Source organism: Ursus americanus, chromosome 7 (assembly GCF_024610735.1).
Source record: "Ursus americanus isolate L20-20 chromosome 7, mUrsAme1.1.p, whole genome shotgun sequence".
Classification (NCBI taxonomy): Eukaryota; Metazoa; Chordata; class Mammalia; order Carnivora; family Ursidae; genus Ursus; species Ursus americanus.
This window is the reverse complement of record NC_142133.1, coordinates 61209421-61237171: the sequence shown is the minus strand read 5'-3', so window position 1 is coordinate 61237171 and position 27751 is coordinate 61209421. Positions and strand designations below refer to the sequence as shown.

Below are 27751 nucleotides of genomic sequence, written 5' to 3'. Positions count from 1 at the left end.
GGTTTGAATCCCTGCCCCAAACTTATTTCCCCTATAACCTTGACCAAGTTAACAAAATCTCACTTTTCTCATCTAAAAATGAGGTATTAAAATTAAACCTAACTCACAAGTTTTTGAGGATTATATAACAATTCATGTATTTAGCATGGTGCCTGGCACATGATAAGTGCTCAGTTAAGTAGCATGTGCACTGCCAGCAAAAGATATGCCTATTCTCAGCTGTTACTTTAAAAAGTATCAATTTCAAGATTCAGTAATTTAAGCCCCAACCCAAAGATAATTCAATAGAACACCAGAAGTAATGTAGCACTAGGCAGAGTAATGCATTACTTCTAAGTGGTCTTAACCAGAGGTGTCTATCAGAATGCCTTAAAAGAGTTTGGGTGTTTTTTTTTTTTTTAAGATTTTATTTATTTATTTGACAGAGAGAGAGACAACCAGCGAGAGAGGGAACACAAGCAGGGGGAGTGGGAGAGGAAGAAGCAGGCTCATAGCAGAGGAGCCTGATGTGGGGCTCGATCCCATAACACCGGCATCACGCCCTGAGCCGAAGGCAGACGCTTAACGACTGAGCCACCCAGGCACCCCCTTAAAAGAGTTTTTGTCAAATTCAGAAGCCAGGCTCTATCACAACTTAAGCAGGCTCTCCAGGGCTATTTGTATATGAAATATATATGAAAAGTTCCCCAAGTGGCTCTGATGTGAATCATGGATGAAGAACTGCTGTAAGATGATAAAACTATTGATGCTTTAATAAAAAAAAAAAAAATCACCCAATTAGTGCTTAATCAAATGTTAAAATACCACGAAAAAGACTTGGGCAGATTAATGTAGGAGTTAGCCAAATACCCAAAATGCATCTGATGGAATTAATATCTGTGGAAACTACTATATAAGCAAGAGATTCCAATCTTTGCAGGTTTTTCCTATGCAAATTATATAGATCTGCAATTTTAAATCGAAAGCATGTCACCTCCCCACAGTGTCACTCCTACTGAAATAAGCTTTTCCTGTATTAATGTGAACTATAACACATACCTCATCAGCATCAGGTCATACTCCAACTTTGCCTTCACATTTTAGCTTGGACACACATCTTTAATGTGCTTCCAAAGCAGGGTTTCTTTTCTCAAGTAAACTCTATGCCCAATGTGGGGCTCGAACTCATGATCCTGAGATCAAGAGTTGCCTGCTACCAACTGAGCCAGCCAGGTGCCCTGAAAGCAGGGTTTCTCAACCTTAGCACTAATTGATACTTTGAACTAGATAATTCTTGGGGATGCGTGGGGCATGCAGGTTGTCCCGTGTATTGTAAAGTATTTAGCAGCATTCCTGGCCATTACCCACTAGATGCCAGTAGAACTCCACCTTACTTCAGTTGTGACACCCAAAATGTTTCTAGACACTGCCAAATGTCCTCTGGGGTGAGAGGGCAAAGTCATTCCTCACTGAGAACCACTTCTCTTAATATTCTTCCTGCCTGGCTTTCCTCAGTTTTCTTTTTTCTGAGCTAATGAGTTATCTTAATTTTTTCATACAGGACAAAGTAAGCAGACCCCCAAAAAAGGATTCCCTGGTGTTTTTTATAGCCAAAAGAAGCAATGATGTGAACTCGCACAAATACTTCTCACGTAGCTATCAGCAACATATTGGCAGAACTTGGTGTGAATGCCATTCAAGCACTTACCAGCAGTGTGGTCTTGAGCAAGTCACTTAACCTCTCCAAATGTTTCCTCATCTGCAAATGGGAATAACAATATCTACTTTGTAGAGTTGCTATATTAAAGATAATTTAAGTAAAATAGTACTTACGCCTGATACATAGAATTGCAATAAAAGACAGCTGTTATTATATTACTACCATAAAGCTTTATAGCACACCCTCCACAATGCTTAAATCAATACTCCAACTTCATTGTGCATTACAGTCACCTGTGATGTTAAAAACAAGATGCCCAGATCCCACCCTCCAAGAGATCCAAAGACAATGCTGAGAAAAACTAGGTGAGATTTTTTTTAAGTTGAACTTGACTCTGGCGTATTGTAGCATTCTAAGACCCAAGAAAGAAGCAATTCATGAAAATAACTGAACCATATAAAATATTTGTCATATAGAACAAAAACTACTTTCAAATAATGACGTTTTAAGAGTTTATTTTGAAGATCATTTTAAAAACAAAGTTAAAGACAATCTGAGAAAAAAATTGCACAGAATACACTCATTAAATAAGTATGGTGATTAAATCAAAATAAGGGATATATGTTTTCTTCTGCAATTCCGGAAATAAGTTCTGTTGTCCTGAAGGTTCTTATACTTCCAAAAAGGGGGGAAAAAATCATGGCAATTAAAGCTGCCCCTTAATCATGTAAATCTACAGTAGAAACCAAATTTTTCTGTTCTTCCCAATAAATCAGTTTCGATCTTCAAACTGTGCCTTGTTTTTTAAAAGATATGATGCTAGAAATTCAATGGGATTTGGTGGTCTGTAAGGGAAAAGAAATCCAAAATTTAGAAATTTATATTCTGAGTGTATTAATTTAAATGTATTATTCCACAACAAAAACACATCATTTTCACTTTAATTTTCATTTTAAACTCAAAGGCCATTTGTGGTAAATAACGGTAAATGAAACACGCAAGTCACATAGTTAAAAGAGACTGAAAGTTTTGTATGGCTTCAATCCAGTTATAAACACCATTCTAAAACACAAGTTTCAAAAATATAATTTTTGACAATGGGATGACAATTACCCAGATGGTATAATGACTTAAAGGGGTCACCAGGGAGAATTCTGGGGTCCTGACAGTATTCAGTTTCTTGATCTGAGTGCAAGTTACATGGATAATGTTTGGATTCTGAAAATTCATCAAACCATACATCTACGATATGCACAATTTTTTCCACAGGTATTACCCTTCAATAAGAGTACAAAAACAATATAGGAAAATGGCTGTAGCATCACTGAGACAAGTGGATGAACGCCCAAAAAACTAATCAAAGGATTCAATATTCATTTGGACAAATAAGTTCCGGTATTTTTCTTTTTAAAAAGGCACCTCTAGGGACACCTGGGTGGCTTGGTCAGTTAAACGTCTGCCTTTGGCTCAGGTCATGATCCCGGGGTACTGGGATGGGGTCCCACATCATGCTCCTTGCTCAGCAGGGAGCCTGCTTCTCCCTCTGCCTGCCACTCCCCCTGCTTGTGCCCTGTCTCTCTCTCTCTCTCTGACAAATAAGTAAATAAAATCTTAAAAAAAAAAAAAGCACCTCTATTTTACTTCAAATACTTACATCAATAATAGTTCTAATACTGCTACCACTCAGTTCAACTGAGAAGTTAAACATACTTTAAAATTAAGAGGTGGTAAGGGCATCTGCGTGGCTCAGTCGGTTAAGCATCTGCCTTTGGCTCAGGTCATGATCCCAGGGTCCTGGGTCTCTGGTCAACAGAAGACTGCATCTCCCTCTCCTCCTGCCTACTGCTCTGCCTACTCATGCTCTCTCTAAATAAATAAATAAACAAACAAACAAACAAATAAATAAATAAAATCTTTAAAAAAAAATTTAAGTGGTGGGAGAATGGGGAATTGGAGGAAAGTGGTCAAAAGGCACACACTTCCAGTTACAAAACGAATAAGCCCCAGGGTTATGATGTATGACACAATGACCACAGCTAACACTGCTGTGTGATAGACAGCAAAGCTGTTGAGGGGAGGACCTAAGAGTTCTCATCACAAGGAGAATGTCTTTTTTTTTTTTTTCCTTTTTATTGCATCTATGTGAGATGATGGATGTTAACTAAACCCATTGCAGTATCATTTCACAATATATGTAAATCAAACCACTATGCTGTATGCCTTAGGCTTATACAGTGATATATGTCAATTATTTCTCAATAAAACTAGGAAAAAATGTTAACAAAAGATATATTTCATATTTATCACTTTTCCATAAATTATTCTTGGTGAGAAAACAAGTCAAAAGTCGAAAGACGAAAAGTTGGGGGAATCAGCTATTTAAAATCCACTATGAAAAGGCATTATTTACAATTAATTTACAATGATCTCAAAACATTCCCTTAGCATTTTAAACAGTCTTTTGAACTGCCTAGACATAAACAATTTTTCACATATTTATGATTAATTTCATGAATAATTTTGCCATAATTCCTTACTTAAAAAGTGTATTTACTAACAGCATGTTACTTAAAAACTTCAAATTTTTCCTTCTAGCATTTAAAGCAATATTCATAATTCCCCTATATCAACCTTCTGTAGATAAAGAACAAAAAAATATACAAAAGATGCCCATATTTTAATTGACACTATTAAAGCAAAGACATATCCTGCAGTCATAAACAAATCCTATTCTATACATATAACCAACTTACAAAAACGTTTTTCTTATTGGATTTGCTTATACAAAAGAACTTAGGTAGAATTATGAGGAAAAAACGTACAGAAAAAAACTGTAATGTTGCCAACAAAGAAGTATAAATCAAAACAAGTTGGCAAGAAAAGTTCATAATAACACTCATGCTGATGAGGTTATGATAGTGGAAGAAATTGAAGGATAAACTTTTGGAGAGAAAAGTGATTTTATGTGTCAAACACTATAATAGTCATGTTCCTCAAACTAGCAAATCAACTCTTGGAAATTTATCATAAGAAAGTAATTAAGCAGGGGCACCTGAGTGGCTCATAGTCAGTTCTGCATCTGCCTTCAGTCCAGGCATGATCCCAGGGACCTACTCAGTGGGGTGCCTATTTCTCCCTCTACTTCTCCCCCTCCCCCCACCTTGTGCTCACTGGCTCCCACTCTCTCTCAAATAAATTAATAAAATCTTTTTTAAAAAGTAATTAAACAAAGGCAAAAGAGGCATAAAAACATATAAATTGCCAGCTAACCTACATCAACAAAGGAAATTGGACATAAGTGTTCAACAATGAGAAAATGGCTAAGTTAAATGCGGTACTGTTATAATTAAATTATAATCACAAAGACTATGCAGAGATATGGAAAGAGTTTTATGTTATAATATTAAGTAAAAGGGACATCTAAAATTACATGTATATTACATGTACAATTTACAAATATGTATATGATCTAAAACTAGTAGATAAATGAAAGTGTCTGAATTGTTGAGATTATGGCTTTTTTTTAAAACTCTAATATTCATAAATTCCTTATATTTTAAAAATAACACAACTAATGATATTCCTTTTTTTTTTTTTTTAACTAATGATATTTCAATTAGGAAAGTCTTTATTTAGCTTTCTCTGGTAACTCCATTCGCTAGACACTATTATCTTACCTTTCTTTTGCAAGCACAGCAAGTCCCTGTAATAAAATAGGCACAACTGTCTGATCCAAGTAGGCACGAGTTGGCAAAGACTGGAGATCCACTTTCTGTTTTGATGACTTTTCTGCATTTATCTTCTCATTGTCTACTATCCTCTAGTGGATTCAAAAAACATGCATGTATATTACAAATGACTAGATTATCTTGAGTGCTAAACAAAAATTAATGGAAATACAACACTAATAGGAAAGACAAATCGATGACTAGAACGCTGATATTGAACAGCAAATCTCTGCCAAAATAAAATCAGACCCATCTCTAAAATCCATTTAAACCTTTTCTCTCTGAAGGCAACATAGTATCTCATTCTTTTATTTACTTGCTTTAATTAAGTAGGCTCCACACCCAATGTGGGGCTTGAACTCATGAGCCTGAAATCAAGCATGGCACACTCTACAGACTTGAGTCAGCCACACACTCCAGTATCTCCATCCTACTCTACTCCTTCTCCCTTTCCTTCTGCCTGTTTAGGGGTAAATACAAGTGCTTTCTCTTTTTTTCATAAGAATACCTTCTTACACTATGCTTCAAAAAATCTGGACATGACACTAAGTAGCACTGAATCACACTGAGAAAGTTAGACCTGTTTCAATTCTTTCATCACAGACAGTATCAAGGACAAAGACTCACTTTGGTACTAATAGGTCTGTAACACTTCTGTAACACTTGCTACACTCTTTTCTTAACAGAGAGAGCAGGCTGCAGGCTCAGAGCTTTCTAATGGCAAAAGAATGTAGCTAAAATTTATTACCACCATTTTGTATTCACTGTTTTCATTCTTATGGTTATCCTCTATCAAAAATGAGAATGCTTTTCCATTTGTTTTTTAAAGAAATGCATTTGTGACTTTTAAAAGTGAACAGAATCAAGAAAAAATACTAAGTAAATGACAGCCAAAAAATGGGGGAAATTACTAATATGGAAAAGATCATTAATGTGATATTTAAATGATGTTTAAGAAACAACTTATACTTTCTACCCATAAGAAACCCCAAATTTTAGGTCTTTGACATAGATTTATCTGACATCCAGAGCACCAAAAACTGCTTTATTGAAAAACTTTGCATTCTTTTACAAATAAACCATTTTAGAAATTTAGAAATAAGTGGCTATCTATAAGGCAAAACACTACTAAGAACATTTTCATTTAAATGAATTTTGGGGGGAGCCTGGGTGGTTCAGTCAGCTAATTGGCTAAGCAGCTGCCTTCACCTTAGGCCATGGGTCCTGAGACGGAGCCCTGCATCAGGCTCCCCGCTCATCAGGGAGTCAGCTTCTCCCTCTCTCTCTGACCCTCCCCCCTGCTTGTGCTCATGTTCACTCTCTTTCTCTAATGAATAAATTTTTAAAAATAAAATAAAATAAAAACAAATGAACTTTAGGGCACCTGGCTGGCTCAGCTAGTGGAGCATGCAACTCTTTTTTTCTTTTTTTTTTAAGATTTTATTTATTTATTTGACAGAGAGAGACGGTAAGAGAGGGAACACAAGCAAGGGGAGTATGAAGGTGAGAGACAGGAACACAAGCAAGGGGAGTGTGAAAGGGAGAAGCCGGCTTCCCGCTGAGCAGGGAGCCCGGATGTGGGGCTCGATCCCAGGACCCTGGGATCATGACCTGAGCCGAAGGCAGATGCTTAATGGCTGAGCCATCCCTGGAGCATGCAACTCTTGACCCCGGGGTTGTGGGTTCAAGCCCCACATTGGACATAGAGATTACTTAAAAATGAAATCATTTTTTAAAAAATGAGCTTTAACTTCAATCAAACTCAAACTGGATATGAGGCAACAACAAAAAAACATTTTCTAGACTTAATTTTTTAGACAATTTTATTTTGTAAAAAGTGGTAAAAAAAAAAAAAAAACTTCAATCATATACCTACAATTTATATATACCATGGTTTCCAAAGATAGTTTCCACAACTATGTCTGCCAACTATTCTAACTTTGCTCATTTTTCCATCTTATTTTGAGACTTACAAGACAATAATGTTCTGTATTTAACTAATGGTAAAATAGTTATTTGTTCATGGATTAAGAAATGTATTGTTCCCTGGTAAATTCCAACAGATAACACCCATATATGACAAAAACTAGTCAGTTACATGACATTCTAATGCCTTCAATAAGGAACAGCAACACTTGAACAACTCCTCTAGATCTTATAATAAACCCCTTGGCCAAATCCTCTAATTTTTTTTTCTTTCAAATATTTAATGAATATCCACTATGTGCCAACTGCCAGGCTTAATTTTAGTTAAGCCCAAATCCTGAATTAATCTAAAAAAATATATCTCCAAATTACTCCCCCTAAAAGGTAGAAGGTGTTAATGGTGTACAATAATCACAAACATGGGGAAAAAAATAAGGTGAGCCCTAGGATTGTCCCAGCTTACTGCTTCCTGCCTAGAAAACTTATAGGATTTAATGTAGAACCAAAGCAGAGCCCAGCAGTCTCCCTGAGCTGAGAAGACAGACTTGAAACTTCAGGGAGGTCAAGACAACTAGAATTTGCAGGACAGAGTACTGCAGAGTGCATGGAGAGGAGAGAGATACATAGAAAGAGACTAAAGAGACTGCCTAGCAATCTTCAGATGAATACAGTGCATGCATAACAGTAAACTACCAAAAGCCAAGGAAAAAAACACCTGGAATGAGCAGGAGACATAATCCCTGCAGCTCATACAAGGTCAGGAATAGTTTATGTTCCTGTGACCCAAAATTGGAAAACTGTAATACGTGGAGCACTGGGGGAGATGAAAGGGGCAGATACTAGGCCTAAATTAAAGGCTGGTCTTGTCCTACCTAACAAAGCTTAAAGCAAACCTCAAAAGAATCAAATTGTTTCTCAGTAACTTTAGTGTGGCCTAGAACAAGGCTCAAGAATGTCTGAAAGAATACAAAAATAACCAGTACCCAACAAGGTAAAATGCACAATGCCCTCCAATAAGAAATCACCACATAGGCAAAGAAGCAGGATATACTACCCATATTGAGGAAAAAATTCAATCCACAGATATAGACTCAGAAATGATACAGATGATAGAATAGGCAATGCCATTAACCAGTTATTACAACATCTTCCACATCTTCAAGAAGGGAGAGGAAAACATAAGTAAATCAAGTTTACAGAGTACTTAAAAATATTTAAAGAAATAATGGCTGAAATTTTCCCAAATTTCATAAAAACTCTAAACCCACAGACCCAAGAAACTCGATGAATCCTAAGCACAACACACATATTTTTTTAAAAAACTACACAAAGACATATCATAATCGAATCATTTAAAAACTGTAATAAAATTGTAAAAGCACCAAAAGAAGACACATTAAGTATGAAGAAGCAAAGAAAGAAGTGACTGCAGATTTCCTGTCAGAAACAATGTCAGCCAACAAGACAGTGAAGCAAATCTATACCCAGCAAAAATATCTCAGGAATAAAGACAAAAAAAAAAAAAAAAAAAAGAATAGGACAAAATAATGACTTTTTAAACATTCAGAACCTTGAAGAATTCCTTACCAGCAGACCTACACTACAAGAAATGTTAAAAGAAGCCCTTAAGGCAGAAGGAAATCTGGATCTACACAAAAGAATGAAGAGTTAAGGGGTGCTTGGGTGCCTCAGTAAATTAAACATCTGCCTTTGGCTCAGGTCATGATCACGGGGTCCCAGGATCGAGTCCCACATTGAGCTCCTTGCTCAGCGGACAGCCTGCTTCTCCCTCTCCCTCTGCTGCTCCCCCTGTTTGTGCATGCATGTGCTCACTCTCACTCTCTCTCTCTGTCAAATAAATGAATAAAATCTTAATTTAAAAAAAAGAATGAAAAGTCAAGATGGCAAATATGGTAAATGGTACATATGTGGGTAAATGTGAAATATTCCTTTCCACTATTGTTTAAATCTCTTTAAAGATTATTAACCCTTTAAAGAAAAAATAAAAATAATGAATTACAGGATTTATAACATAAGTAGAAGTAAAATATGTTAATAACAGTACAAAGGCCAGTTGAGAGAAAATGGGAGAATACTGTTATAAGGTTGTTTGTTTTTAAGATTTATTTATTTATTTTGTGAGAGAGAACAAGCAGGGGGAAGGGCAGAGGAAGAGAATCTTTCAAGCAGAGTCCCTGCTGAGCAAGAAGCCTGACTGAAGGCTGGATCCCACAACCCAAGAGATCATGACTTAAGCTGAAACCAAGAGTCTGACGCTCAACTGACTGAGCCACCCAGGCGTCCTTGTTGTAAGGTTCTTATACTATACACAAAAAGAAATAATACCACTTTAAGGTAAATTGTGAAGTTAGACTCACATGCTAAAAACTATAAAGCAAGCACCTAAAAAGAAATTAGAACTTTTAAGCCAATAAAAGGAAATAAAACGGAATAAGAGAAAAAGCAGCAGCAGCTATAGAGTAGTGGTTTCCAGACTTTCAAATACCACAACAAATTAAAAATTACACAATGAACAAAGGGACTAACACAGGAATGTTAACTCTATTTTGCTAAGTAAAAACTTACAAATAAATAAACTATTATTTTACTACCACCATTAATTCATAAAGAATGGGCATTTTAAAATTATAGAAGCAGGAGGACCAATCACCAAACAATGTATCATTATCAAACACTCCCTCCGCTCTCATTTTTTTTCTCACTTTACCATGGAAATTGGTCTGAGGACTTGAGAGAAAGCCTTTGGGAATCACTGCTCTACTTATCATGACTGTGCCTTCATATACAAGCACCATCAGGAAAAGACTGCTAATGGGGTGCCTGGGTGGCTCAGTCATTAAGCGTTGCCTTCCACTCAGGGCATGATCTCAAGGTCCTGGGATCAAGCCCCGTGTCAGGCTCCCTGCTCAGCGGGAAGCCTGCCTCTGCCTCTCACACTCCCCCTGCTTGTGTTCCCTCTCTCGCTGTCTCTCTCTCTGTGTCAAATAAAAAAAATCTTTAAAAAATATAAATACATTCATATATATATGTATATATATACATATATATACATGTATATACATATATATACATGTATATATATACATATATGTATACATATATATATATATATACATGTATATATATGACTGCTGATGTCTATAAAGAAGTTTCTTGAATGAATAGAACACAAAGTGGTGTAGAGGGTCTTCACCAGTTTCAATTAAAGACTACATTATGAAAAGAAGTTCTCTTAATACTGATATCAAACCCAGAAGCATTTCTAGCAATTTCATAAGGCACAGAGTGGTCATTCCACATGCCAGGGAACTCAAGATCATCAACACAATTTAACTGTACCTCAAAAATGTCAACCTGCCTGGGTTTAACACAGCCTTCCACTTACTTCCTGGTGACTTTACACAAGTTCCTCAACTTCTCTGAGCTTTATAGGACTGAAGATACATGCAAATTACTTAGCAGTGTGCCGGGCACACAGTAAAAGTAAAGAGATACTAGCAGCTGTTCCTATTATTACTCTTCTTGGAAATACTCCCGTTCTGCATTTACCCAAACTTAATCACTGGCAATGTCTTCCACCTCCTCCCCCAATAAAACACACACATCTCCCTGAAACCTCTATTTTCCTAACCAATCCCACCCAGCTTTGGCTAATGCATTTGTCCTAGCATTCACTCATTCACTTACAAAACAACTTCTACTTTTAAACAACCACCTCCTCGCACTTATATGAAAAATCGCTAAATCTTTTGTATGTTTTTTACATGTATTCTTTGAATTCAGACTTAACTGTGTAAGGCAAAAACAATGTCTATTACGTGTTAAAGCTTCCAATGGCATCTACTACTAAACGCAAAGAAATCAACATTTATTAAATGTTGACTGCACCAGCACACTATTCTGCTACGAAGACAACGGGTGTCAATTTTAATGTGCAGTTTTTCCAAAACATATCCCAACAGATTCATTAATACCCACCAAGCAAAACGATTCCGTCTCCATTAGTAACGCATGTTTGTTTTCTTTATATCACTTTCAGAAGTTCAACCTCTTGACTCAAAACTAATTTGAACGTCTGTATACCACAAAGTATTAGTACTGCTAATAAAACAGGCTACCCATAATTTGATACTATTTAGTTCATGCTGATAAAGTTTTCCCTTGTGCAAAGTAACCTAGTAAAAATGGATCCCAAGTTTTCTCCAGCTTATGAAAGACGTTCAGATACGGCATAAGAACTGAGCGAATTACCTCGACATTGTCTGTGAGACCGTACTCAGAGTGAGGGTTTTCTGCAACCTACAAAACAAAACACAGGTCACTGAGACGTGAGCCACCCCTTCTTGTTGCACACCGCCACCCTGAAGCCAGGGCCTCCTGGTACCTGCGTCTGGCCCTCCAGCATCTGCTCTGGCTCCATGGCGGACCCTGCAAGTCACAATCCCCGGAAACCAGTCTTGGAAAACAAGAAGAACCGTGAGTTACCCGGGAGATTTCAACACGAAGATGCCAGGATGGAGTCCAGCCCAGCCCCCGACCCCGCCCCTCACCCCCACCTGGGCGCGGGAGCACCCGGAGCAGTAGAGGAGCAAGGTGGGACAGTCCAAGACAGGGCGCCCGCATCAGGTCCGGAAGCTCCGCACTTGTCCCAAGAACCTAGAAGAAGTGGGAAAGGGGGAAAGGGAGCTGATTACCCGCGCCCAAGCCGCTGGTTCTTAAGAGCCCTGCACCGCGCCACCAACTCCCAGCACAAACCGCTTCAGCCGTAAGTGACGGATGTCGCACAACCGCCGCGCCTGCGCAGAACTCCTCAGCGGGTCTGGGGCGGGAGGGATTGGGACCTGATTTGAGTCTCCATTACCCTCTACGGTTAACAGAGTGTCCTGGCCAAAACCTGGCCCCGGAGGTTGCGGGAGACTAGTTCTTCAACCTGCCTACCCAAGGCAAGCGCCCCCCCAGCTGCAGACCCAGTGACCACCGCAGTTGGCAAGGGTTCGGCCCGCGCAGCTGTCAGTGCTGCCTGAAAGCTTCTGCGGAAGCGAAATCACCCATTCGCTGGGTGGTTCTTACAAAAAAAAAAAAAAAAAAATCGACCTACGCTGAGCAGTCTACGAAAGAATGTCAATGTTTTTACTCTAAAAAGGTGGGGGAAGAAGCAGTGTTTGGGGATTTCATGGTAAGCTTAAATCTATGAATATGAGATGTTAATGATACCATACATTTGTATCAAAGATTGCAAAAAGCAACTGGTTTTCCAAAGTGTGATACTGTTGATCCTATTGTATTTGTAAAAAACACAAAGGATAATTTGCCTCCTACATACTATTCGTAAATAGCAAACAGGATTGTTTTAATTACAATAAATTCTATTTATTTTAATGTAAATACAAGCGATACACTTATTAAAGTTCCTACCTTTAATTCAACAAGCCCATTTTTAGTCGCACTTTGTAATATGAAAATTTGAAAACTTCGTATTAAATATTTGGAGACTAAATATGTCATATCACTATAAGGGAATGAAAGCTATTAAAAGTCATGACTCTAGAAATACAGAAACGTGATTGTAAGTTTTGAGAATGGTAGAGTACAACTTCATTTTGCTACTCTGCAAAAACTGAGCAGATAAAAATCTAAAATAAAATTGTTTAGGAACTGGACTTGTGGGTACGTTTTTATAAAGTTTAATTTTGTAGTGGATACTTGATTAGTATTGTAATTGGTGACAGTTACCATATGGCACTTTGAGTATTTTTCATGTAGGACTGATGCAAAGATGTGAATGCATATGCACAAGATATAGAAATTGACCAGTACATATATTAGCTCAAATTCAGATTAAATGCTTTTCAGGAGTGGGAAATAACAGCAAATAAGTTTAGAGAATAATTGGGGAAGCTTAAGAGAATAGTTATGTGCATTGCTATATTATCATATATTCATACATTTCCCAATACATAGTAGACACTCAAATATTTCCAAATTCCAGAAAATAACTGAGAGCTGCTAATTTATATTTTCTAAGTACTGACAGTTTTAGTAAAATGGGAAGCTAGACTGAGCTTCTTCAAGTCAGGGACCTTGTCTTGTATAACTTAGTACTTTACACAGTGCCTAGTACATCATAAGGTTCACAACATATTTGGATTTGATTCATAGTCAAAACTGAATATAGATAGATACGCTGACACTACTAAAGACTATATATATGTATGTATGTGTGTATAAGATACATACATATATGATTACCAAAGGGAGCAGCACAGAACAATTAACTATCAACCAGCTTTCTCTCATCTAGAAAAGACTTAAGTGTAGTTTACAAAAAAGCTTCACCAAATTTTTTACGTTTACAACTTATTGAAAAATTCAGGGAACAAGCCATCACAGAAGACAGATGGGAGGGGAAAAAATGACAACTAGAAATGATGTAAATGAATTAGCAAGAAAATGATAGGAAGTATAAAGTTAATTGAAGACATGGCAGAATGCTGAGTTCTTATATGAAATTAAAGGTTCTAAAGATGATGGGCCCAGGGAACGATGATTATGACAGAAATTTGCAATAAAGTGTACTCTGTAGAGAGGGATAAATTAAAAGCATGAGAAGAACTCTCATTTGGACTTCGTTCAGGACCCCTCTCATCTGCTTCTATTATGACCCCTCTCATCTGCTTCTATTATGTCTTTTTATTACAACTCTTACCTCATTCTGCCTTATATATTGTTTGTAGTTAAATGCAATTAGATTTTTTAGTTCTTCAAAGATAAAAATCTTATTATATTCATCTTCATATTTGTTTCTTATATTCAATAAATATTTTTTCAAAAAGAAGCGAATTTATAGGGAAGGCAAGCACTTGCACCAAAGCACTACTCTAGACTTCTGTCTTTCTTCGGGTTTTAGGGAGATAGTAGTTTATATTCTAGAACTAGAATTCTAGAATCTAGAATAATTTAAATTACTGTGCTTGACCCCTTTTTATAGACTTGGTGCAAATTCCATTTATAAAACATTAATCTATTAGACAATACCTATTTAGGAATAATACAATGTGTATAGTAAAGAAACACTTGATTTGGGATTAGATGAGTAATAGAACCTGGTTCCTTCACTGTTTGCCATGTGGAAGTAAGCAAATAATTTAACTCTTCCTGGCTTCATGTTTTTTCACATATAGATTAGGATAACATTTCATGAAGAGGATCAAATGAGATAAAATAGATGAAACTGCTTTGTGTGAAGCTATGTAGTGAGACATTCTATTTTATCAATACCTAACTACTGCTTCGTTATCATAACAATGTATTCTATCTTTTTTGTTCCTATTCTTTTTTAATTAATTTGTGAGAAAGTGCTCAAATAAAGAACATGATTCAGCACACACTCGTACACAAACACAAACATCTTCACAAAGACATAGAATTTATTGAGTGTAAATGGGCCCTCTGAGAACAGTCTATGGGGAGGGACACCAACCACCTCTGAAGAAGACCTAGAAATATATATTCCAGATTTGGTTAATCATTTTCCAAGGTAGTATCTTTTGGTGGCTGATAAAAGAAAACAACTACTTTACCCATAGCTCCCTTGTCTCTTCTACCAAACCCCATGCCCAAGCACCCTTACCACCATCATCAGCTCAGAAATGTTAGTATACCAAAGAGCATGCCAAATGGGCTTTTTAAGACATGACTAGAGTGTGTTTGGATTTTTATGATACAGACATGATCTTAGCAATGAGAGTAATGAAAAAGCTACACTTAACTACAATTCCAATCCCTAAATTGTCCATTATTTCTTACATTTCTAATAAGATGTTGGTTATATTCAGATTTTTTTTCAAATTTTCCTAAATGATTTTCAATTTTTAAAAGTGTTGATTTTAGGGACACCTGGCTGGCTCAGTTGGAAGAGCGTGTGACTCTTGATCTCGGGGTCATGAATTCGAGCCTCACATTGGATGTAGAGATTACTTAAAATCTTTAAAGAAAAAAGTGTTGATTTTATGCTTTATGTTTTCTTTTTAGAATCCAAATAACTTAAATGTATGTTTATAAATAGGTCACGGGTGATAAGTAATAAGTACAAAATATAACTTGGATATCTTTTTTTAAGATTTATTTATTTATTCCAGAGAGACAGTGCATGCATGAGCCAGAGGAGGGGCAGAGGAAGAAGGAGCTGAGCAGACTCCCAGCTGAGTGGGGAGCCAGATGTGAGGCTCAATCCCATGATCCCTGGATCATTGGACACTTAACTGACTGAGCCACCCAGGCACCCCTGATATCTTTTAATTTTAAGATACCCAGAGCCATTCCATGTTAATCTATGTTGAAACCATTTCTCTCTCTCTCTCTCTCTCTCTCTCTTTCTTTTGGTAATCTCTACCCCCAACAAGGGGCTAGAACTCATGACCCTAAGATCAAGAGTCATATACTCTACTGAATGAGCCAGCCAGACACCCTGAAACCTTTTCTCTTCTTAAAGACAAACATGGGCACCAAAATAAAAATTGGTACTTATGCCACCCATTTTTAATACCAGATTATTGTGTAAAGTGTTTTTCTTTATAGTATCACTCTCAGAATGCATTGCTGAGGTATTCATATATAAGACAGTACAGAAAAAAAATTGAATTAGAAGTCCAACTAGGTCCAAGTACCCTGTGAAGTGATTTACATATTCTACCATATAATACTGTAATCCCCTTGTAAGGTAGATACAATTATCCCCATAAAATAAGATGATAAAAATTGATTCAGAAAATTGTCAGGGAGCCTGACAGTCAGTTAAGCATCCGACTCTTGATTTCAGCTCAGGTCTTGATCTCAGGGTCATGAGTTCAAGCCCCAGGCTGGGCTCCACACCGGGCATGGAGCCTACTTAAAGAAAAAAGAAAAGAAAATTGTAACATAGTGTCACATATTTATATGGCTAGCTGAAATTTCTTTTTCTTTCTTTCTATATTTCTTTCTTTCTTAATTTATTTGAGAGAGCACAGAAGGAGAGTGAAAGGGAGAAACATACTCCCCACTGAGCAGAGAGCCTGACATGGGGCTCGATCCCAGGACCCTGAGCCAAAGGCAGATGCTCACCCAACCAAGCCACCCAGGCACCCCTTTTTTTAAAGATTTTATTTTATTTTTTTAAAGATTTTATTTATTTATTTGACAGAGATAGAGACAGCCAGCGAGAGAGGGAACACAAGCAGGGGGAGTGGGAGAGGAAGAAGCAGGCTCATAGCGGAGGAGCCTGATGTGGGGCTCGATCCCATAATGCCAGGATCACACCTGAGCCGAAGGCAGACGCTTAACCGCTGTACCACCCAGGTGCCCCTAAAGATTTTATTTATTTGAGGGGCGCCTGGTTGGCTCAGTCGTTAAGCGTCTGCCTTTGGTTCAGGTCATGATCCCAGGGTCCTGGGAATTAAGCCCAACATCAGGCTCCCTGCTCAGCGGGGAAGCCTGCTTCTCCCTCTCCCACTCTGCTTGCTTGTGTTCCCTCTCTTGCTGTGTCTCTCCCTGTCCAATAAATAAATAAAATCTTTAAAAAAAAATCTTATTTATTTGAAAGAGAGAATGAGAGAGCACAAGCCAGGAGGAGACGCAGAGGGAGAAGCAGGCTCCCCCGCAGGGAGCCTGACGTGGAGCTTAATCCCAGGACCCTGGGATCATGACCTGAACCAAAGGCAGACGCTTAACCAACTGAACCACCCAGGTGCCCCATGGCTAGTTGAAATATCAACCAAGATCCACCTAATCCCAAAGATTATGCTTCTGGCTATGCATAAATGGAGAACAAATGTATCAGTTGGTGTGCTTTGGGATTCCAGTAACAAATCCCAACTTCAGTTTATTAAACACGCAGGACTCTGAATAACAACTGAAAATCCCAGTAGTAAAGTGGGTAAACCTTATCTAACAAGGTTTAGTTGTGGCTTTTATACTGTTTCTCTACAATGTTCTTACCTTCATCTCTTCTATATATCAGCTTCCTTCTCAGGTGGCTTTCTCATGGTGAAGAGATCATTGCTAGAAGTACTCAGGACAACATGCTTTCTTTTTCATATTCAAAGATAGAAAGCGTCACTTCTCTTAGGTCTGCCCATGTGCCAAAAGTCTGAACTGTGCTTTGATATGTCCATCTTGAATCAGTTATTTTTATAAGGTGGATGTCATGTGCTGACTAGCACAGACCTGAATTACTACTGCCCATTCAACAATGACAAGGATGTGACCTGGTAGTAGTTGACCCCACCCAAATTGTGTGAACACTATGTAATGAGAGAGGATTGGTTTTACAAGAGAAAACCTTAGAATGGGTCGGAAAGGGAAAGAAAGGGAATGGATGCTGAATAGTCAGCCAAAAAATATCACTGTTGGGGTGCCTGGGTGGCTCAGTCGGTTAAGTGCCCAACTCTTGATTTTGGCTCAGGTCATGATCTCATGGTTTGAGATTGAGCCCCATGACAGGCTCCATGTGTGGAGCTTGCTTAGGATTCTCTCTCCCTCTGCCCCTCCCCACTCTCTCTCTCTCAAAAAAAAAAAAAAAATCACTACTGAATGTTACATAAAGAGTTTAATATAGCTTACCATAAAAGGGATAAACTAAAACAGCATTTTCACTTTAACACAGCATTTCTACTTCTAGGACTTTATCCTATGTCCTATAGAAATACAAAAATGTATGAATAGAAGGATACTTATCATAGTTTTTAGCAGGAAAAGATTGGGAATAGGTTAAATTATGATATCTCAATACAATGGGCTAGTGTGTAACCACTGGAAAAATTGTAATAGGTCTATAGATACTGGTATGAAAAAGATCTGTTACATAATTTTACGTGAAAAAATGCATGTTGCAGGAAAATCTCTTTAGTAAGAATCTGGTTTTGCATGTATATATTTGTATGTGCATAGCAAAAAACCTGGAGAGATATAAAGCAAAATATTAAGAGGGAAAATGCTGAGGTAAAGTTTTTGCTTTTTCCAAACTTGCACATTGCTCAAACTTTTTTTCCCCCCAAAAGCATGAATTTGCTTTAAAATAAAAAGGGTAGGGGCACCTGGGTGGCTCAGTCAGTTAAGCATCCAACTCTTGATTTCAGCTCAGGTCATGATCTCAGGGTAGTGGGATCAAGTCCCCTGTTGGGCTCACACTAGGCTTGGAGCCTGCTTGGGATTCTCTCTCTCTCCCTTTCCCTCTCCCCTCCCCCAATCCCATTTACGTGCTCTCAACCCCTCTAAATAAATAAATAAATAATAAAATAAAATAAAAAGGGTAAAAACATTCAGATAAGTTTTCTGTAATTGGAAAATATGTAGTTTATTACACATAACACATGAAGTATTAGGGAAGAATATTTATGTGAATAATGAGTCTAATCGGTTCTTTGATAGTATTAAAAGAAAAATCTTCCAGTTCATCCTTCCCTTCACCCAAGTATTCATGGGCAGTGTTCAGAAGACAGTTAACAGAGCAGGCTGAGACTGCTGTCCTGAGGAAGGCCTGCTTGCAAGGTTGGTTGGTATCTGGGAATTTGAATGATAAACAGTTCCCTACACAAATATAAAACTTTCCTTAAATGATGAGAGTGGCTTAAACTGTGCAAACACTATGGTTTCTTTTAAACACCTGCTTTCCTTCTAGGAGTCTGGAATTTTGGTATATCTTAATCAGAGGGTGCCTACATGGTCAATCCCAGTAAAAACCAAGCACTGAGTTTCTGATGAGAGTCGTGGTAGACAGTATTACACACATGTTGTTAGAATTCGTTACTGGAGGAATTAAGTGTGTCCTGTGTGACTCTATTGAGAGAAGACTCTTGGAAGTTGGCACTTAGTTTTCTCCAGAGTTTGCCCCATGTGCCTTTTCCCTTTGCTAATTTTGCTTTGTATCCTTTTGCTGTAATAAATCATAGCTCTAAGTATGACTATATTCTGAGTCCTGTGAGTCCTGGCAAATCACCAAGAAGGTGTTCTTAGGGAACTCTCGGGGAATTTAAGATAAATATAAACTTTTATCTTTGTTCATTTATATTAGATATACATACATATATGTGATACATTTAAATGACAATGTAAGATAATAGCTGATTAAAGATTAAGTTGAATGATATAGAACACAAATTCTGAAGAAGTTCAGATGAGGTTGAGAAATATTGTTAAGTAGGGGTCTTTGGAGCAGTATTAACAAAGAATAAGTATTTAAGCAATGTTGGGAGGAGCAGGAGGCCATAATACAGACTGAAACACTAACAAGGAGAGTAAATGGAGAAACTTAGGCATCCCTACCAGAATTTAGGATTTGAGCTTACCTGACGAGGTGGAGAGGAAGATCTCAAGGATAAAGAAGGCTTTCTGAAACCACTGCAGTTGGTAGAAACCACTCTTGAAAACAGATAGCTCCGTTTATGTGCCCCAACATTCACCTGGTGCTACCAGTTCTCATTACCCTGCTTTTCATGTATGCTGGAGTAAGCATGCCCTGCCCACCATAAATACAGAAATGTAATACTATATTTCTATAACCAAGTACTTAGAGTGATGATTGAATATACCCTCTGAGAATCTAGACTGCTATTCTAGGTTATTCATTTCAAATTCTGTATTAACTGCCTCTTCCTATGCCTCCTCAGCATCATAGCTTTAAAAATCAAGTTGAGCAGGTTAGGTAACAATTTATACTCTTACACCTACTACTATTTCAAAACCATGAGCTCATTCACACTTCCACTAGGAACAAATCCTCTGGAAACGAGAGAATCTCAAACTGGTGTCTCAGTTTTGTTTTGGTTTGTTTGTTTTTAAATTTTGAGCCAATATCCCCTCAGCCATGAATTTCACATAAAAATTCAGAATTCTGGTTTCTCTTGATACCAGTACACCACACATTCTTGAAAAGCAAAAATCAGCTACAGCTAAGTAACAGCTGTCCCATTTAATAAAGGGATGCTACTCTCCAATTTTTCATAATCTTTATCACTCATATCATACGTATATTTTTGAATTCCCCAGCCACACCTGGAACTCCTGTATATGCCGCACCACTGTTGCTAGTTGCTACTTGAGTTTTTAAGCTACTATATCAGACAATAAATCTGATTTTATTCCTTACTATAATCTTGGCACCTTACTCATTGCCTGGCATGCTGTCTGTGCTTTATACCTATTTGTTGAACAAATAAATGAATAATATGTACCACAGTGTGAACTCAAAGAAGAGAAATAATTGCCCACAATTATGTTTTTGCTTAGTAACACAACTATAGGATAATAATCCCCCAATTGTTACTCTACTCCTCCCTTACCTCCAACCATGTCTTCCATTTCTCTCTTGTTTTCTGCCTTTTTCAAAATCAGTAATCTCTTGGTTCTAAGTGTGCCATTTTAATTTGCTTTTAATTGAAAAGAGGTCCTTAATATCTGTCATTGGTCTCTACTTCAAATAATCCAGCATCTCTCAAGCTGAAGGTTTGAGGAGTTCCTTAGAAGAAAAGTAGGGCTAAAATAGCCCTGGTGATAGTCACTTGGTAAATAAATTAATGGGTTAAAGTGATAAGGTGACCAAATGTCCTGGATTAGTTAGCACAGTACTCAGCTCCTCCTTTTTGTCCTGGTAAAACTGGCCCAGATTCCCTTTGAGATTAAGTGTCCTGCAAGTTCTTACCATCTGAAAACTGGGAGGCCGTCACACTGTAGGTTAAGTGACAGGCTAGGATCTTCAGTCCAGGTGGACTATAAGGCCAGGATCACAGCCAGGCACTATTTCTCTTGAAGCAGATTTAGGAAGAGGTCACTTCAGAAAATGGGTTTGTCTGGGACATAATTCCAAGAGGCAGGAGATGTGAATTCAGATGACTCAAAATTGAATTCCCAGCAAAGTCTGATTTCTGAAACAACACTGTATGTATAAAAGACAGAAAGAAAATTTACTGAGGCCTCTTTTTTTTAAATTTTATTTATTCATATGAGAGAAAGAGAGAGGCAGAGGGAGAGGGAGAAGCAGACTCCCTGCTGAGCTGGGAGCCTGCCATGGGGCTCCATCCAGGACCTGGACATCATGACCTGAGCCAAAAGCAGAGGCTTAACCATCTGAGCCACCCAGGTGCCCCTATTGAGGCCTTGTCTATCTCAGGTATTATGCTGGAGGTTTTAAGTGAATTCTTTCATTTTGAAATTTAATTCTTATTCCACCTGTTTTACAGAGGAATTAACTGGTTAGAAAACTTGTTCCATATTACACGGCTAATAACTGGCAGAACCAGAATACCAAACCTGTCTTTCTGACTCTCAATCCCATATTTTCACCATACCAAAAAAATTGGTAAAGGTATATTGGCACAATCAATATTAAGAACAAGGGAATAGCAGAGACTTAGCAAGTGGGACGCCAGAGGCCAGAGACTCAACACCAGGATGCCAAGGAATAAAAGATCACTCCTGCTCTAGAGGCCGAAGATACATTTACTTTATAATTAATAATATATAAACAGACAATGTAAAATGTTTTTCTTTGGAAGCCTACATTTTTACCTTAACTTCCTGAAGTAGTATGTGTCATTAATATGTAATGTTTGGGCAAGTAACAGACTGTTAGAGCTTCAAGTTCCTTATTTTTAAAGAAAAAAACAATAAATTAATAAAAATGAGATAATAATGCTTAACTCAAATAGTGATAGCTGAATAAGACAGTATAAGTTAACCTGCTTACCCCAGAACATGGATGAAATAAACATTAGCTGGTATACTAGTCATCATTATCACTGTTGCTGTCTCCCTAAAATTAAGTGTGTTGGGGTGTCTGGGTGGCTCAGGTCATGATCCCAGGGTCCTGGAATCGTGCCCTGCATCAGGGAGCCCGCTTCTTCCTCTGCCCCTCCCCCTGCTCATGATTTCTCGCACTCTCTCTCTCTCTCTTGAATAAATAAATAGCATTAAAAAAAAGTGTGTTAATTTACCTCATGATTAAAACTAAGAAGGTTTTTATGATTTAGCAAAATGGTTGGGAAATGCTTTCTTAGATAAGCAATCCATCTAAGATTTAAGCTGAAATCTGAACTCGAGGTAAAAGGAAATTCTACATATAATCACTATGGTAGATTACTTGTAGAGATGGCAAAATAATTCCTTCCATATACTCCCTTTGTAATGTTACTTTGCCACTCTTGCATCAACCGTAGAATTTATTTTCTCATCTCTTACTTTGGAGTTGGCTTTGTGATTTTCTTTGATGAAAGAATGCAACAGAAATGACAATGTGCAACTGTGGAGTTTAGGCTTCAAGAGACCTTGCAGCTCCCACTCCTGCTCTCTTGGAAGCAAAGTCTGGAATATCCTGCTGGAGACACATGCCCCAGCCAACAGCCACCACCACCATCTGGACATGTGAAGGAGGACAGCTAGGCCACCCAGGCCCAATCAAGCCATCAGATGACTAAATCTATGTGAATGATCCCAGGCAAGGCCAAGAATTGCCTGGTAAACCCAGGCCAAATTGCTCACTCACAGAATCATGAGTAAATAAATGGCTATAATCTTAAGCCAGTAAATTTTTGGTGTGGTTTACTACATGGCAACAGATATCCACAATAATCACCTATTTGAATTGTTTTACAAATTATTAAAATTTATTGGGTACCATAAGCAAGGCATCAGGCTAGGGGCTGAAAGTAAACCAAAATGTGTAAAGTTTGCCTACTGTCTTGAAATTAGTTTATAATCTATATCAGGAAGAAATAAAGTATTTAAATAACTATCACACCGGCAATATATTAAAAGAGCCAGAGAGTAACACAACCAAATTGTCATAAGAATTAAAAGGTAGGATCATTTCTGCAAGAGGTGATGAGAAAAGGATTTATCAAGAAGTTAACATTACAGTTAAGCCATGAAGGATTTGGATAGTGGAAGTAGGAAGAGAAGCAATTCTAAGGAAAGAAAAATGACCTGAGGATAACTGTGGTCTTAGGAAACAGCAAAGAATGTTTGGAAACTTGATAGTAATTCATTTTAGTGGATTATAGTATATGTGTAGATGTGAGAGAACCATTCTTCAATCAACAAATATCAAGCAGCAACTTCATTCCAGGCACTGCCTACTACTCTACTACGTAATAGATGTGAAAGCTGAGTCACTCAGTAGTCCAAGACCACAGAAAGTGGTAGAGCAGGGATTTAAATGCAACCAGTCTGACTCCAGAGCCACTCTACTTTGAGCTGTGTCTTCAGGAAGTTAAAAAGTTATTTAAGGAAAAAGAAAAACAAAACTGGCACCAAACTAAATATCCATCAACAGTTAAATGGTAAAATAAATTCTTGTAAATTCATATAGTGGAACACTACATAGCAGTGAAAACAAATGTACCATAGTTATACAAATCGACAAGAGTTATTGCAAACACTTAACAATTGGGCAGAAGAAAGCTAATTAAGAATAAATGTGGTATGGTTGCATTTGTATAAGGTAAAACCAGGCAAAACCACACAATATATTGTTTAGAAATATATATGTACATTGCAAAACTAAAATGAAAGACAAAGGAACAAGTACAAAACAGGACAGTGGCTTTCTCTAGAGAGGGAGAAATGAGATTAGAGAGGGGCTCACAAAGTGCTTCAAGGAATTGGTTACATTAGTTTTTCTTAAACCGGATGCTGTTTGTTTCATTATTTTTCTTTACATATGTAAGTTATATACATCTTGTTTACATGATATAGTTATAAATATAGATTTCACATAACAACAACAAAAAGTACTATGGGGTTCCAAAGAGAGAAGTCAGGAAATGAAATTAATCAGATGTGAAAAAGAGAAGACATTTCAGAATGAGAAATTGGCAGACGCACAGAGGGAGGAAAAAGGGTGGGGAGCGGTTGGAGGGGAATGGGGGCAGGTCATTTTTGCAGTAATTTATGTTTGTAGGGAAGTAGTGGTGGGGAAAAGTTAGATAAAGTTATGCCCAGGGGGCGCCTGGGTGGCACAGCAGTTAAGCTTCTGCCTTCGGCTCAGGGCGTGATCCCAGCGTTATGGAATCGAGCCCCACATCAGGCTCCTCCGCTATGAGCCTGCTTCTTCCTCTCCCACTCCCCCTGCTTGTGTTCCCTCTCTTGCTGGCTGTCTCTGTCTCTGTCGAATAAATAAATAAAATCTTAAAAAAAAAAAAAGTTATGCCCAGAATATGGAGATTTTTAGAAGCTGAAATAAAACATTTGCAAATCTCACTCTGTAAACAATGGGAACTTTATATCAGTTAGGATTCCTTATTTTTAGGCAACAAGAAACAACTATGGCTAACCCAAGTAAAAAGAAAAAGAGAAGTGAGGAAAAAAGGGAGATAGATGGAGAAAGGGAGAATCAGAGAAATAGAGAAACAGACTGACTAGTTTATTGGATAGGTTACACTATCAAGTGACCAGTCCAGGAACCTGGCAGCTCTGGGGATCTCAATGAGATGAACTGATAGACCAGCTCTTTAGAGCACTCAGTTCCTAGTACCTTCTATCCCAGTGTATCCATCCAAATTCCAGTTTCTAGGAGAGTATATTAACCTCGTGTTTCCATCTCTGTGATCTGCCAGGCTGGGTTCAGGGCCTGCAGCTCATCTGTATACAGGCAACAGAGGTGAGTGGGTAGTTCCCCAAAGGAAGGGACATCCGGTAGGTTTAAAAAAAAAAAAGACCTAGTTTGGATTTTCGGTAAACTGTGGGATGATTACTGTGCAAAACCTAGGAATGCCCCTATTCAAACTAATTAATTCTTCAAAATAGACATCTAAACACGTACTAATGAAACCTCTAGAATCGTTCACTTCGTTCCACTGAGCTAACATTTTTGTTTTCGGTGACCTTAAGTTTGTATGTCTCTACAATTGCTTCCCTCTCAGATAATAATTCCCAGATTGGTCTCCATTACTTTTTTCTTTCCATTTATCCTTTTTAGTATAAAATAGGATCATATCACACTGGTCTGTAATATTCTATTTTCACGTAACAATATATCATGTACACCCTTTTTTTATCAGTACATATAGATCCACCTCATTCTTTTTAAATGCTCCACAGAATTACATATGGGTATTCCAAAATTCATTTAATCCTTTTCCTAATGATGGACATTGAGATTGTTTTCATGGTACACATTACTTTTGAGATGGAAGTCAGATGAATCCCTCCTTTGCGGGGGGCTGGCAGAAAATGCTGAAAGAAATGTAAGAGCGATGACACTGCGAGATAGGAGCTCTGCGAATTAGTCGAGCGACCCCAAGCCGCAGCTGTCGCCGCCGTGAGTTGATGACCGAGGTCCCCACCTCAAGCAGCTTCCGAAGACAGCGTAGTCTGTAGAGCGACGGATCCCCGAGGACGACGTAGCCGAACTGCACATTGGGAACTGTAGTTCCTCAGGGAAGAGCCCGAGGGGCGGGAGTTGCACACGCGCACTAGGAGATCTGGGCAACAAAGACGGCGGCGTGCGCGCGCGCGCAGGAGAAAGACATGGGCAAGCGTGCGCTTGCGCGGCCACCGCTCGGAGCTACCAGGAGGCTGAGAGGACACAGAGCGGGAGGGGCAGGAGCCACCGACCGCAGGAGGAGAAAAGGGGTTGTGCTCTTGGCCGGGCGAGGAGAAAGGGGCGGGGCCGGCGAGCCGCGCGTGGAGGTGCCGAGCTCCTGGGACCGGCGGGCGCGCGGGCGTCTGTGGCCCTCGTCGTCCCAGTGGCCGCCGCCGTCGCTTGGTCGCCGTCGGTCTGCGGGAGGCGGGTTATGGCGGCGGCGGCAGTGGGAGCTGTGAATGAATTCTCCGGGTGGACGAGGGAAGAAGAAAGGCTCCGGCGGCGGCAGCAGCCCGGTGCCTCCCAGACCTCCGCCCCCCTGCCTGGCCCCCGCCCGTCCCGCCCCCAGACCGGCCCCCCCTCCCGAGTCCCCGCATAAGCGGAACCTGTACTACTTCTCCTACCCGCTCTTCGTAGGCTTCGCGCTGCTGCGTTTGGTCGCCTTCCACCTGGGGCTCCTCTTCGTGTGGCTCTGCCAGCGCTTCTCCCGCGCCCTCATGGCTGCCAAGAGGAGCTCCCGGGCCGCGCCGGCGCCGGCCTCGGCCTCGTCCCCGGCGCCAGTGCCGGGCGGGGAGGCCGAGCGCGTCCGAGCCTTCCACAAACAGGCCTTCGAGTACATCTCCATTGCCCTGCGCATCGATGAGGACGAGAAAGGTAAGTGGGGGACTGGAGGGAGGGGGCGGCGATGCCGGGAAGAAAGCGGTGGGGTCGCCGAGGGAGGGCGACACCTGCGTCCCTTTCCTTCGGGAACGGGATTGGGCAGTGCACCCCCAGAATTGGTCCTCCCTCCGAGGCGGCTTCACCGCAGTCAGACCTTCATCCTCTATGATTCTCAGTTAAACGTCTGCCCTTTGAGGCACCCTAGCTGTCGACTTTTTCAGGCACCAGCCTTCCCCTACACTTCTGCATGACCCAAGTCCTTATGCGACAGCCAGTCGTGCTACTGACAGTGACAGTTGTCCTAGAGTGACCACACGGATCCTTTCTAGCACTGTAAACAGTGTGTGGCTTCCTCTGAGCCAGGTTTCCAAAAGGTTTTGGTATCGGAGAAGCTGTGTCTTGTTATAGGCTTTTAATGAAAGCAGAGTACTGTAGTGTCAGAAAAAAAGAAGAAATGGTGACTTAATTTTGAAAAGAACAGCTGCATATGATTACAACTTAATTGGCATTATTTTTTTTAGTTTCGTTAATGTCATTTTATCAATATAATGACTAAGTATTTTTTTATAAAGTTCTATTTTAACATGAAACTTTTGACCCTGTTAGATCTGATTTAATCTAAATCAGTATTCCAAGGTAGCCTCAAAGTTTCTAAATTGAAGTGTTAAATAAATGAACAGGAAAAACTTAACATCATCGTACAGTAAAATTTGAAACAAAGATTTATATTTCTTTTATTTTTAAAGATTTGTGTTTCTGAATGAAGGCAAGAATACTGTATCCTTCAGATTCTTTTTAAACTAACGATTTTAAGTCATTCAATGTACCAGGCGCTCTACTGTTAGCTTTGTATGTGTTCTCTATTTAATCCTCACAATTACTCTGTGAGGTGAAGGTACTGTTAGTATCAGCATTTTACAGATGAACAAACTGAGGCTCAAAAGATTAAAACAGATCATTCCAAACCTATCCTAATTGCTAATGAACATCTTTTTTATGGAATATGAGAACTGAAGTTAGGAGTCTTACAACATTTTGAAAATCCCTCCTTTCATCCCTGCCTCCAATTTGCAGAGATCTTTTTTTTCCTGTAACTACCAAAGAACATTTTTGTATCACACTTTAATTAGGTACTCACTTGCATTGTCAATTAGCCAAAAAAAAAAAAAAACCAAAACAAAAAAACCTGAACAAAACAGTCTGCAGGTCATTTCTAGTATCTCTTAC

General features: G+C 38.9%; 2 protein-coding genes across 6 annotated transcripts in view; one reads left to right on the top strand and one right to left on the bottom strand.

Annotated features, from left to right (window-relative positions):
* Positions 1–2137: 2137 nt before the first annotated feature.
* DPY30 (dpy-30 histone methyltransferase complex regulatory subunit) lies at positions 2138–12109 on the bottom strand. Of its 2 annotated transcripts, none has more exons than XM_045809125.2 (5): positions 12009–12109; positions 11699–11770; positions 11566–11613; positions 5317–5459; positions 2138–2484 (listed from the first exon to the last, which is right to left on the bottom strand). In XM_045809125.2, the coding sequence occupies exons 2-5, from the start codon at positions 11732–11734 to the stop codon at positions 2412–2414; spliced, it is 300 nt and encodes a 99-aa protein (XP_045665081.1). In that variant the 5' UTR covers positions 11735–11770; positions 12009–12109; the 3' UTR covers positions 2138–2411. The 2 variants fall into 2 exon arrangements, with proteins under 2 accessions (XP_045665081.1, XP_045665082.1); XM_045809126.2 differs by having other exon boundaries at positions 11871–12040.
* A 13716-nt stretch (positions 12110–25825) lies between these two features.
* Positions 25826–27751, top strand: part of SPAST (spastin) — a 61262-nt gene continuing 59336 nt past the window's right edge. For 3 of the 4 annotated variants that reach the window (XM_045809124.2, XM_045809122.2, XM_045809123.2), the window contains exon 1: positions 25826–26518. In XM_045809124.2, coding sequence (XP_045665080.2) covers positions 26104–26518 — 415 coding nt within the window. In that variant the 5' untranslated portion in view covers positions 25826–26103. The remainder of the gene's footprint in view (positions 26519–27751) is intronic. The other variant, XM_045809121.2, reaches the window with a different exon arrangement.

Coding starts and splice junctions, on each gene's coding strand:
- DPY30 (XM_045809125.2), bottom strand. CDS start 11,734: ATGGAGCCAGAGCAGATGCTGGAGGGCCAGACGCAG. Junction 5,460..11,565: donor GTCTCACAGACAATGTCGAG/GTAATTCGCTCA, acceptor TGAATCCACTAG/AGGATAGTAGACAATGAGAA. Junction 2,485..5,316: donor GCTGTGCTTGCAAAAGAAAG/GTAAGATAATAG, acceptor TTTCCCTTACAG/ACCACCAAATCCCATTGAAT.